Source organism: Octopus sinensis, linkage group LG4 (genome assembly GCF_006345805.1).
Source record: "Octopus sinensis linkage group LG4, ASM634580v1, whole genome shotgun sequence".
Classification (NCBI taxonomy): Eukaryota; Metazoa; Mollusca; class Cephalopoda; order Octopoda; family Octopodidae; genus Octopus; species Octopus sinensis.
This window is the reverse complement of record NC_043000.1, coordinates 126,229,209-126,242,108: the sequence shown is the minus strand read 5'-3', so window position 1 is coordinate 126,242,108 and position 12,900 is coordinate 126,229,209. Positions and strand designations below refer to the sequence as shown.

At 35.0% G+C, this 12,900-nt stretch overlaps 1 protein-coding gene across 1 annotated transcript in view; it reads left to right on the top strand.

Annotated features, from left to right (window-relative positions):
• The window catches only part of LOC115210665 (sortilin), a 77,905-nt gene extending 68,102 nt beyond the window's left edge, over positions 1-9,803 (top strand). The window contains exons 16-21 of the mRNA XM_029779324.2: positions 1,097-1,171; positions 3,332-3,442; positions 4,097-4,205; positions 5,375-5,499; positions 7,457-7,571; positions 8,936-9,803. Of these exons, the coding sequence (XP_029635184.1) occupies positions 1,097-1,171; positions 3,332-3,442; positions 4,097-4,205; positions 5,375-5,499; positions 7,457-7,571; positions 8,936-8,950 (550 nt within the window). The 3' untranslated portion in view covers positions 8,951-9,803. The remainder of the gene's footprint in view (positions 1-1,096; positions 1,172-3,331; positions 3,443-4,096; positions 4,206-5,374; positions 5,500-7,456; positions 7,572-8,935) is intronic.
• Positions 9,804-12,900: the final 3,097 nt, after the last annotated feature.

Sequence of the window (12,900 nt, the reverse complement as noted above, 5' to 3'; positions counted from 1 at the left end):
ATATGTTTGTTCCCCCAACATTGCTTGACAACTGATGCTGGTGTGTTTACGTCCCCGTAACTTAGCGGTTTAGCAAAAGAGACCGATAGAATAAGTCCTGGGGTTGATTTGCTCGACTAAAAGCGGTGCTCCAGCATGGCCACAATCAAATGACTGAAACAAGTAAAAAAGTACCATGTTTATTCATAGCATGGGTACCACATATGAGTTTTGTAATACAAAACAAATATATTCATTCTGTACTGTAGTAGTCATCAGTGAAACACATTAAAGTGTTAAAATGTCCATTATACTTCCATTTTGGGATTTTCTTTTCCCAGTTATAATTTTTTACAGATCATCTTATGTAAGTCTTAATGGCTCCTTTTTCACAAAAATTATTTCATAGAGGGCAGCACTCCATATATGGAGATGTCAGTGACTTGCACCCTTCTATGTTCTATCTCAGCTTCTATTGTTTCAAATTCAAAACCATCTGAGAAACAAAGAAACATGCATTCTGTACATTTCTTAAGATTTAAATAATGTAGTTTGAACTACAGCAATGTAAGGCTCTGCAAAAAGACATTGCCACTGGGAGTCACCAGTGACTCCCATGGTATATTAAGACTATAGCTTAAGGGATCACCAGTGACTCCTATGGTAGGCAGTGTTAAGTATGTGTCTTCATACATACCCTTACATCCAAGACAGTGTAGACAGAACTTTTGCAGAAGCTTGTGATATTGTACCGATTTTTGGGTGATTGACCTAATATTGTCACTTAACTCCACTGCTTTTGCTCATCAAATGCTTTTAACATTAACACAGTTCAGGCTGGAGGACATCTTGATATTCTGATTTTCTACATGTTACTTTAGCAACCCAAAACTCTTGGTTTTATTTTATTTTTTTTCTCTTCCCCAGCTCCTCAACTAATTTTGGTGACCTTTAGTAAGTAATGTATACTGACTAAACTTTAAAAGAAGCTGAAATTTAATAGTTTATTAAAAGTTTATTTTGGCCTTTTTTTTTTCTCTGTGCTTTTTTGGTTCAAAAATATTTTCTTGTTCATTTCTCCGAACTATTCTTGTTTGATAATTTATCTGTCTTGTAGGTGTTACAACGGCCAGAATCATATAAATAAGAATGAAACAAAAGTGTGTCCATGTACACGGTCAGATTATCAATGGTTAGTAAACATTTCGTCTATAAATATTTATCATTTTTATAAGTCAGTATTTTGTTATGCTTATTACAATATATTACACATACGCCTATGTGCAAACACACAGAAATTATGAATATCTCTTTCTCCTTCCCTCCCTTTCTCTCTCTCTCTCTCTCTTTCTATATATATATAGGGTGCCAAGAGCACCATCCGAGCGTGATCGTTGCCAGAGCAGCCAACTGGCTCTGTACTGGCGGCACGTTAAAGGGCACCATTCGAGTGTGATTGTTACCAACGTCGTCTTACTGGCATGTGTAAAAAGATTCGAGTGAGGTCATTGCCGGTACCACTTGACTGGCCCCGTGCTGGTGGCACATAAAAAGCATCCACTACACTTTCAGAGTGGTTGGCGTTAGGAAGGGCATCCAGCTGTAGAAACTCTGCCAGATCAAAATTGGAGCCTGGTGCAGCCGTCTGGTTTGCCAGCCCTCAGTCAAAATCGTCCAACCCATGCTAGTATGGAAGGCGGACATTAAATGATGATGATATATATATGTATATATATGTATATATATATACATATATATATATATATATATATATATATACATACACACATACATATATGTGTATGTATATATATATATAATATATATATATATATATATATATATGTATATATATATATATATGTATATATATATATGTATATATATATGTATATATATATATATATATATATATATTATATATATATATATATATATATATACATACACACATACATATATGTGTATGTGTGTGTGACGGAATCTCCTGTCAAAGACAAGGTATGAGGGTTCAGTTTTTGTTGAATGACCTGCACAAATAATTTGTTTATGGTGATCACTTCCTCCATCAAATCAATGTTACCTGAACAGGTGCACAATGTACCACATATCAAGTGTCAAAGTGATTGCAGGGCAACAAAAGGTGAAGTATTTTGCCCAGGAACACAATGTACCACCTAGTCCGGGAATTGAAACCACAACTTTATGATCGTGAGTGCACCACCTTAACCTCTAGGCCATGAACCTAGTGGTTAGAATATATATATATATATATATATATTTATTATCATCATTATCATCATCATTGTTTAACGTCTGCCTTCCATATTGGCATGGGTAGGATGGTATCATCATCATCATCATTGTTTAACGTCTGCCTTCCATATTGGCATGGGTAGGATGGTTTGGCAGAAGCCTGCACCAGACTTCTATGACTATTTTGGGAGGATTTTTACAGCTGGATGCCCTTCCTAACACCAACCACCAAGCTTAGTGGACTTAGTGCTTTGTACGTGGCACAAGCACAGGTGAGGTCAGTTTTGACAAGGATTTACAGCTTCCAAACACCAACCACGTTACAGTGTAGACTGGATGCTTTCTAAGTAGCGTCTACACTGACTGGACCACCAAGTAACCTATAAGACAAAAATCTTTTGAATGGGTAGGGGGCATTGGAGGAGATGATCTTGTGTCAGATGATGAAAGGTTATAGTGAGACAGAGAGAGACAGAAACAGGTGTCTTGTTGTAGAGGAGGTACAAGGTTACCTGGCCAGAGAGAGAGAGAGAGATTAGCAATGAGGACAGAAACAGATGTGCTGCTGCAAAGGAGATATATGGTTACCCAACCTGAGGGAAGTTTAGAAGGACTGTAGGGATTTACTATGCATATCGATGTGCACATTGTATTTTGTGATGGTCATTTCCCTTTTTTTTTTTACCAAATAAACACATGCACTATATATTTTTTTTCTTCACTCGTTTATTACTGTTTTTATTGTATTATTTTAGCTCATGTCCATTGTCCACAAATCTTTCGTCACACATCTGTGACCTCTTCACCAACATTTTTCATTTAAATGTGTTCTTGCTCCACTTACTCCATTCTCCATTGATAACAGTAAAATTAAAATAAAAATTATAGAAAAAAAGAAAAGATTCTGTTTGAATTTCTTCCAAGATACAGACCATAGAGATGATACTATTACAAAGAATCTTGTCTTGAATGATAGTTTAATTCTTGTTGTAGAAACCAATACTGTAGCTTTAGAACACATCAGTAATCAACAATAACACATCTGTGTCCTGCATTACCATCATTTATGAATATTATATATTTTATTTTATTCTAGTGACTATGGTTATGAAGCTGATATGAATCAGAATTGCAAGCGAGGTGTTCCAGTTGGTCGGGATATAGATATATGTATACGAGGTCATGAAGAGAAAATAGTTAGTGAAGGGTAAGTTTAAACTGGCCACATCCAGCCAAAATATTTTCCATGTTTTATGTTCAAAGCAGTCAGATCCAGCCTTGCACACCTGCCCTACAATATCATTCTAGAAAATTAAGAATCACATCAAGATATTGTAACCATGAGATAATGCATGATTAATTCAAAACAATGTGAATAAGTAAGCTTTTCATTTGACAGAGCTGACTATTAAAGGATTAAATCAGATACTATAAAATATATTCTTCAGGCATAGCTGTGTGGTAAGAAGCTTGCTTCCCAGTGCCATGGTCTGGGTTCAGTCCCATTGAAAGGAACTTTGAGCAGGTGTCTTCTACTATAGCCTCAGGCCAACCAAAGCCTTGTGAGTGAATTTGGTACACAGGAACTGAAAGAAGTTTATTGTATGTTTGTGTGTGTGTTTGTCCCCATCTACCACTTGACAACTGGCATTGATGTTTATGTGCCTTTAACTTAGCAGTTCAGCAAAAGAGACTGATAGAATAATATCAGGCTTTAGAAAAAAGAAGTACTGAGGTTGATTCATTTGACTAAGATCCTTTAAGGTGGTGCCCCAGCATGGCTGCAGACTGAAACAAGTAAAAAATAAAAAAGATATGTCTTTCTTAAATGTAAAGCTGTTTTTGTTTCCATTTCTTGCAGATATAGAAAAATTCCTGGTGATAAATGTTCTTGTGAAAATTCGAAATGTTTTAAACCAAACACTAAGAAAATAGACTTGGGTGTTCTATGTCATTCCAGAATACAACTTGTAAGTAATTTACTTCTTTTAGATCCCATTTCATCTGCCATTACCTCTCTCGTTCTCGCAATTCTTATGCAGCGAGTGCTCTCTATCAGTTGCCATTTTGTCAAATATTTTGCATATGCACAATAAGTGATTTTTTTCCCCTCTAAATAAGCTACCATTAATAAATATGTGAATATGAAAATTTCAGGCAAAAGACACTGCATATCTATATAAAAATTATCTTATGTTACTGTGGAGGTGCAATGGCCCAGTGGTTAGGGCTGCGGACTCGCGGTCGTAGGATCATGGTTTCGATTCCCAGACTGGGCGTTGTGAGTGTTTATTGAGCGAAAACACCTAAAGCTTCACAAGGCTCCGGCAGGGGGTGGTGGCGATCCCTGCTGTACTCTTTCACCACAATTTTCTCTCTTTCTTCTGTTGACCTGCGCGCTTAGCCAACGGGGTGGCGTCATTTGAAGGCTAAAGCAATGCGAAGCGCATTGTGACCAGCGATGTGTAGCAACATTTGATAGCCTGGTCGATCACGGTTATCACGGTGATATATGTTACTAGAGAATTCTTCTTTAGATTGAAAACATGAGGAAAAACGTAGTGAAAACGAGAGTTGAGTTTTGTCAGAAATCAAGCCCATTAAGTTGATTTTGAAAGGGTCTAATGGCAGAGTTTGATCAAGCTAGAATTTGGAAGAAGTGATTAGTTCAAGCCTGAGAATGTTCTATCGATATACGATCGTTATGTGGCTTGAATTAACGATATCATGCTTCACACCTCAAGACTTCAGTCCTGTAGAATTATCTCCCTTGCACAAGTTGCAAACTAAATAAATAAATAAAATTGTTAAATTAAATAATATAGAAGTTGCCATCGTAATTTATAAACTTTCGAGAGAATGTGAAAAAAGTTCTTTTCTTTGAATAGTGGATCTCAAAGTCGATTATAAAGCTATAACTAATGACATATAAATATTGTGTTGTAATATCCGTTTTTGATATAAAATCAAAGGCAGCCTTTGACATTTTTTTCTCTATCCAAAATGTGTTCTTCAGCTCAGTATTTATATATTATTAGTTATAGCTTTATCATCTGCTTCGGGATCCACTATTCCAAAAATATAAGTAATTATATTTTAACATGTGAAATAATATATCATTTACTTCATCTAATTTCAGATCTATCTGCCCTTGTCAGAGTCTGCAGCAAATTATGTTGTAGCTGCCATTGTTGTGGTCATCCTTGTTTTAGTTCTTGCTATGTCAATATTTTTCATTCACAAGTTATGCCTTTTACGCAGACAGTAAGACATATTTTCTTTATATATTAAAACATAACTTTTTGTGGGTGTGTCTTTCTTTACCAATCTGTTTTAAACCCAATCTTTTTTAAACATAAAAATTCAGAATTTTCATGGTCATGTTTACTCTTTTACTTGTTTCGGTCATTTGACTGCGGCCATGCTGGAGCATCGCCTTTAGTCAAGCAAATCGACCCCAGGACTTATTCTTTGGAAGCTTAGTACTTATTCTATCGGTCTCTTTTGCCGAACTGCTAAGTTACAGAGACGTAAACACACCAGCATCGGTTGTCAAGTGATGTTGGGTGGAACAAACATAGACACACAAACACACACACATATATATATATATATATATATATATACATATACATATATACGACGGGCTTCTTTCAGTTTCCGTCTACCAAATCCACTCACAAGGCTTTGGTCGGCCCAAGGCTAATAGTAGAAGACACTTGCTCAAGGTGCCACGCAGTGGGACTGAACCTGGAACCATGTGGTTGGTAAGCAAGCTACTTACCACACAGCCACACCTGCGCCTATAAGTTTGCTAATTTACTTTATTGTTTGATACTAAAATAATTAAGGGTTGGTGAATTGGTAGGATTAGTTGAGCAACAAACAAAATACTAAATGCCACAAGGGGATTTAGATAACGTTTCCTTATGTTCTGAGCTCAAATCCTGCTAAAGTTGGCTTTGCCTTTCATCTTTCTTGGGCCAATAAAATAAGTGCCAGTTTGGTACTGATGTCATTTTAACTAACTTCTCACCTTCTGCCCCAATTTGAGGGGTTTTATCTGAGTTTGAAACTCATATATTGTAACAAGTAAATTTAGTTAATTATAATAGTTGCATATGTGGTGGAGTGGTTATAAAGTTTTCTCAGCAACCACATAGTTTTGGGTTCAGTCCTATCGTGCAGCACCTTTGTGGCTTAGTGGTTAGGATATTTGGTTCATGATCATAAGATCTTGAGTTCAATTCCTGGCAGCATATTGCGTCTTTCAGAAGACATTTTATTTCACATTGCTCCAGTCCATTTAGCTGGTAATAATGAATAATACCTGTAATTCAAAGGGGCCAACCTTGTCACACTCTGTGTTAGGCTGAACCTCCTTGAGAACTACATTAAGGATTTGTGTGTCTGGATTATTCGGCCACTTGCACATTAATTTTGCAAGCAAGCTGTTCCAATGATCAAATTAAATGAAACACTTGTTATAATAACCAATGGAGAGCCAGGCAGCACCTTGAGCACATGTCTTCTACTATAGCCCTGAACTAACCACTGTCTTCGTGGGTAGAATTTATAGATGGGAATTGTATGGAAATCTCTGTGTATATAAATGTTAGCACTGATTGTGTTTGCTTGTTGCCATCTGAGTGAAATGGGGATGTGATATTTACATTTCTTCTTCATATTTTGACTGGTCGCTCTGTACAATCAGATTAGTTATCTAAAAATCCCTTACTTGAAAAAGAGATAGGGGTTAGCAACAAAGAAGGAATCATCATCACCATCATCATCATTTGACATCCATTGTCCATGCTGGCATTGGTTGGACAGGTTGACTGGGCTGGCACACGGGAAGGTTGCACCAGGATCCAGTCTGATTTGGCATGGTTTTCTATAGCTTGCTAATGCCAACCACTCCAAGAGTGCAATGGATGCTTTTACATGTCACTGGCACAGGTGCCATTTGCGTGACACTGGTATCTGCCATGACAGCAATTTTGCTCAGCTTGATGGATCTTCTTCTCAAGCACAACATAATGCCAAAGGTCTTGGTCATTGCCAGCTATGAAATGCTACCTCGAATAAGTCCCCATAACAGAGAGAGAGACAGACAGACATTTGAGGAGGGTACATGGTTGTAATAGCCAGCGTAGCATAATTGACTGAAAACCATGAGTCTTTTAATATTTTAATGTTTTTTTTAAATTTACCTTTTCAGCAAAGTTGTCTACAGATATTCACTATTAAACCAACCTGAAGATGAAATTGAATCACAAGTAGAATCTGCACTGTCTTCACAAAAGCTTACTTTTGGTGACTATTCAGATGATGAGGTAAGATTTTGGCTTAATTTTTTAAGAATTATCATTATACATTGCTTAAACTATCATTTGATATCCACCAAGTTTATTACTGTTTAAGTGGTTTCTTTCTTAGATTTGATTTTGGAAATTCTGTTCAATTCCATTATATAGTTACATTCATCACCATAATCGTCTCACTTCCATTTTCCATGCTAGCATTGGTTGAATAATTTGATTGGAGCTGGCAAGGCCAGGATCAGCACCAGGGTGTATAGTCTGTTTGGCTTGGTTTCTACAGCTAGATACCCTTCCTAATGCCAACCACATTACAGTGTATATAAGGTGCTTTTTACATGGTGACAGCCCAGTTCTTTTTTGCATGGCACCATCGCCAGTGCTTCAAAACTAATCTCATTAATGGAACTACAGCCATGGATCAAGCATAAACCAAGAAAGGGCTTGGCATCTGGAGTGTTAGCAAGCACTCACTGTCCTCTGCCTGTCAAGCAATGCAGTCTGTGGAAGGGGATTAGTGGCAGCCAAGAACCATAATCTCAACTCTGGCTGTTGGGAGGGATCAATTAACTGGCTTTTTCCAGAGGACTTTTGGGCTGAAGCCTATGGATATCATCATCATCGTCGTTTAATGCCCACTTACCATGCTGGCATGGGTTTAATAGTTTAACTGAGGGCCAGTGAGCCAGAAGGCTGTACCAGTCTCCAATCTGATCTGGCAAAGTTTCTACAGCTGGATGTCCTTCCTAACGTCAACCACTCTGAGAGTGTAGTGGGTGCTTTTACATGCCACCTGCACAGGAGCCAGTCCAGCAGCACTGGCAACAGCCCTGCTATGTACTAGGATTAGTGTAATCAACTAGCACCCTCTCTCAAATTTCTGATTTTGTTCCTACAATAGAAAGGATTATTATGTTGCAGAAGTTACAGTGTTTGTGTGAGGTATGTGTGTGTGTGTGTGTGTGCATGCAATCAGTAGATTCTTTCTTCTGACTTAGAAGGAAGCAAAATCCTCCAATCATTTCAGAGTTGCTTTGCTTGGTATCTGGTGCTGAAGACAACTAAGAAGCTAGAAATTAATTTACCAGTCCTTAGGTGGTGCTTGGAACTGACTTTGGTATTTTTAACATCTTTTGTCTCAAGCAGAAAATTTTCTTCCCCGTGACAAACCACAGTGAAAATGCCTCTTTACAAGGTTAAATATGTCCCAAACATATTTGAATAGATCTAAAGTTAATTTATTAATGTACATCACTACTTCAAGTGTCACACAAACATTTTTTGCCAAACTGACATTGTTTTTACACAGATGAAATTGTATCTTTTACAACTTATTTCAACTTTTGGTTAACATATATTCTTTTTCTCTGTTTTTGCAGGAATTACTTCAATAAAAGGATTTAGATTGTTCCAGAGCTGAATGCTTAAATATTCTTGAAAAAGGAAAACACTTGACTGGGATATATTCTTTGATTTAATTCTTTCCTCAAAGCCAACATCATTTTCATATTTCCTGCTGCTTGGAATATGCCCCAACATACAAGCCATTTACTTGAAAACATTTTGATCTCTGTTCCTATTTCCACTGTAAAAAGGCATCTGTCACCAGTGCTTATAAATTGGACATTTTTACCTGTATTTGGCACTTGTACAAATCTGAATATTTGTTTTTCTTTTTTCTTGTGTCTATTTCGTGTTTTTTTTTCCTTTTTTTTTCTGTTGATCTAAAAGTCTGACAGCAAATTTACCATTTTCATCAATTTCTTTTGTTTCTTTGTTAAATATCAATGTTTTGTTTTGGCTTTAGTGGACTATGGATGTAAAATATAAAAATGAAACAATAGTCGGGTGTTAATGTTATGTAATTCATAATACCTACTAATAATGTGTCTCTTGAATAAGTGTATGATTGTGTGTTTGTACAGAAATATACTAACAAACCTTTTTTTTTTATGTATGTAAATTATGTGTTTTAATTATATGGGAATGGTGAGCTTTCCTGCAATACGTTTGCTTAAACTGCTATGTATTTTATCGCTGAGATTTCTTTCTCAAACTGCACAACAGACATAATAAACTATTGTTAATCATTTTTTTTTTTAAATGTTTTTCCAAGACTTAAAACTGGTTTCTATATATTGATATTTAGGGAAATCTAATTTTAAAATTAATGAATTATTAAATTCATTTAAATATATTTATTGAAAGAGAATGAATGAGTAATAAATGAAAGTAATTAAAACTGTTCGACTTTAGTTTCAGTTTTGGCTTTTTCCTTCTTCTTCTCTGCTCCTCCCCTCCTCCCATCACACTTTAAACACAAATATCTTTATTTCTTCCAACTTTTGTTTACTCTGTATTTATTAAATTTAAGTACTTTTTATATTATATAATTCATAATTAATTAATAAAAAAAATTATATTTCATCAATATTATAGTATGTTTGTATTCATTGCTTTGATATTTCATGGCTGTGGCTTGTAATAATTTACAATTTCACTAAAAATTAATCCTTTTTGTTGTTATTTTTACTATTATTATATATTACTTCTCAGAGTTCTTGATCTTAATTGCTCTGGTTAAATCTGTGGGAGCAGTCAGCATCCTATTGTCAAAGGCCTCACAGGGTCTCTTTCTGCAAATTATAAGACTTGGTACAATTACATATTATTATTATTATTAATTATAATATTAAGGCAGTGAACTGGCTGAATCGTTAGCACATTGAGCAAAATGCTTTCATCCGCCTTCATGTTCTGGGTTCAAATTTCACCAAGGTCGACTTTACTCTTCATCCTTTCAGGGTTGATAAAATAAGTACCAGTTGATCACTGATGTCAATGTAATTGACTTAATCACCTCCTCTGAAATTGCAGGCCTTGTGCCAAAATTTGAAATTATTATTATTATTATTTTATTCTTTTACTGGTTTCATTTATTAGGTTGTGACCATTTTGTACAACTTCAATTTGTTTCATTTTTCTGTTTCCTAATATCACTTTATATCCACATTCTGGTTAAGACAGCATAATTTTAAAAAATTTCTAAGACAGGATGTATATCCAGCACTGTGACATTCTGACTAATCATTTATCTGATACAAAACTTTGGGCGGGGGGGGGGATGTGTTGTTTGGTTGAAGATGGCTGGTGCTTCTTACATGCAATGTCTTCTTAACCAGTCTGAAAAAAGACTATCTAATCCTAGTAAAACTGACAATAAATAAGTAGATATTAAATATGGTACAAGCCATATAGCACAAGTCCCAACATATAATCTTGGGTAATGCATCTGTGCAGATGATGACGTGGTGATGATGACAATTGCAATCATAATAAATGAATTTATTTATTTATTATTTTTTTTTGTAAATATTTTGCTTTTTGTAATTAACAGACTCTCTTTTGTTTCTTGATAAAATATATTCTGTTGTAATCATCAACAGTGTTATTTGTGTTAAGTTCTTGTGACATATTCCAAAATCCAGTTTTGTGCAAATTGTAGGCATTAAGTATTTAATTGACCCCAGAATGTAACCTGTGGTGGCAGTTGGACTTAGAACAATGATGTATCAAACTAGTTAGTGAAAAACATCTCAGTTGCCTCTCTTCACTTTCAACCATCACCTCTTGAACTGCTGCATTCTTTTCTTTCTTTTACTTTGCTGCTATCACCACCAACCCCACTACTTCTACCAAAAATAAAAGCTGTTTTAACCTAGGAAGAAAGCCAACAATTTGAGGGTGGGGTGTTGTTGCCTACATTGACCCCTAGTTTAATGACCCAGGAGTAATGAAAGGCAAAGTAGGATTTGAATTCAGAACTTAAAGTTCCAATCCTACTAAAGATCAAATTTGCCTAATAGTAATTTTTTATTTATTGTAAGGGAGGGAAATAAGATTGTGTGATGATCAATGCTTTAACTTAAAAACATTAATGGAGTCAGAAAATGTTAGTCTCGACTGATAATGAAAACATTAACCCCATCAATACCACCTCTAGCTCTGTAGTACAAATGTGTTGTTTTCATAAGTTTTGAATTAAAATTTTCCACCAAACCTTAATCACAATTAATGCTCCTAACACTAGCTCAATGATAACTAAGTTATTTTACTAAATCTTTTGTTATATTTGAAAATTATTGAAAGAAACACAGAACATCCCAACAGAAATTTGCAACGAAAGGGTTAGTGTACTTTCTTGCTCTTATTCATTACTGTTTTTTTTATACTTCTACATTTTTGATACTCCAGATAAATATAATTTTATAGGCTTGTTCTAAATACACCGATCTGTATATCAATATTATTATGTTGTTATGATAAAAAGCACTGAACTTTCTACAATACCATAGAATTAAAAAGTTCTGAAATTTGAAATGCTATCTTTAGAGGCCTTATTTTTAGAAGACTGATAAATTTACTGTATTATTGAATTATACCAATTAACAGTAACGTATGTAGACTGTTTACATTAGTCAGAATGGTATCGCCATCTTGTTGCTTTTATGTTTTGGCTGTGTACACTCGGGCATGGGATTGAACTCAGATGCCCATAGCTTAACCAATGCCCATAGCTATGCTGTAGTGTAGTGGATAAAGGCACTGGTTAATGTTGTACAGTCACCTAGGGGTTTTGAGTTCAGTCTCAAGCAAGGCACTAAGATGACTCACAAGATACTCGAAGAAGGCTGGAGTGTACCCAACTGAAATGTGGTGATGGCAACCATCAAGATGAGGGCATCACTCCAAATAATATAAACAGTATACATAATAATTCCTTATCTCAGAAATATGAGTAATTTACTTTTTTTTTTTTCTTCTAAGGTGGATGCAGTTTCTCGAAGTATCTGTCTGAGAATATTTACTAGATTTCAGACCTCTGTGTTATCTATCATTTACTTTTGTGTGAATAATTCATTTTAATAAATATATATTTTTTCTCTCTTTGTTTCTCTCCTTTTTTTTCTCTCCTTGTTTCTCTCCTTGTTTTTTCTGTGTCCCTCTCTGTAGAAGAGCATAGGCTCAAAACGTAAAAGAGTTTTTCTATTCCTGAGTGTTATACTAATACATCTGTTTGTTTTGTACACCACCTGTCTTCGTAGTTTTTTTTCGTAAACTCTCCCTATATATATATATATATATATATATATATATATATATAATATTAATTAGAGACAAAACCACTATTTTGCAAAACAAACAAGGAAAGACTTAATCAATACATAAAATTTTAATAAAAAGTAAAAAAACTGCCACTACTCTAATTAATATTATATAATATTTTACTATAAAATTGGATTTAATCCTAAATCTGATTTTTTTCCCTGTAAATTAGGATTTA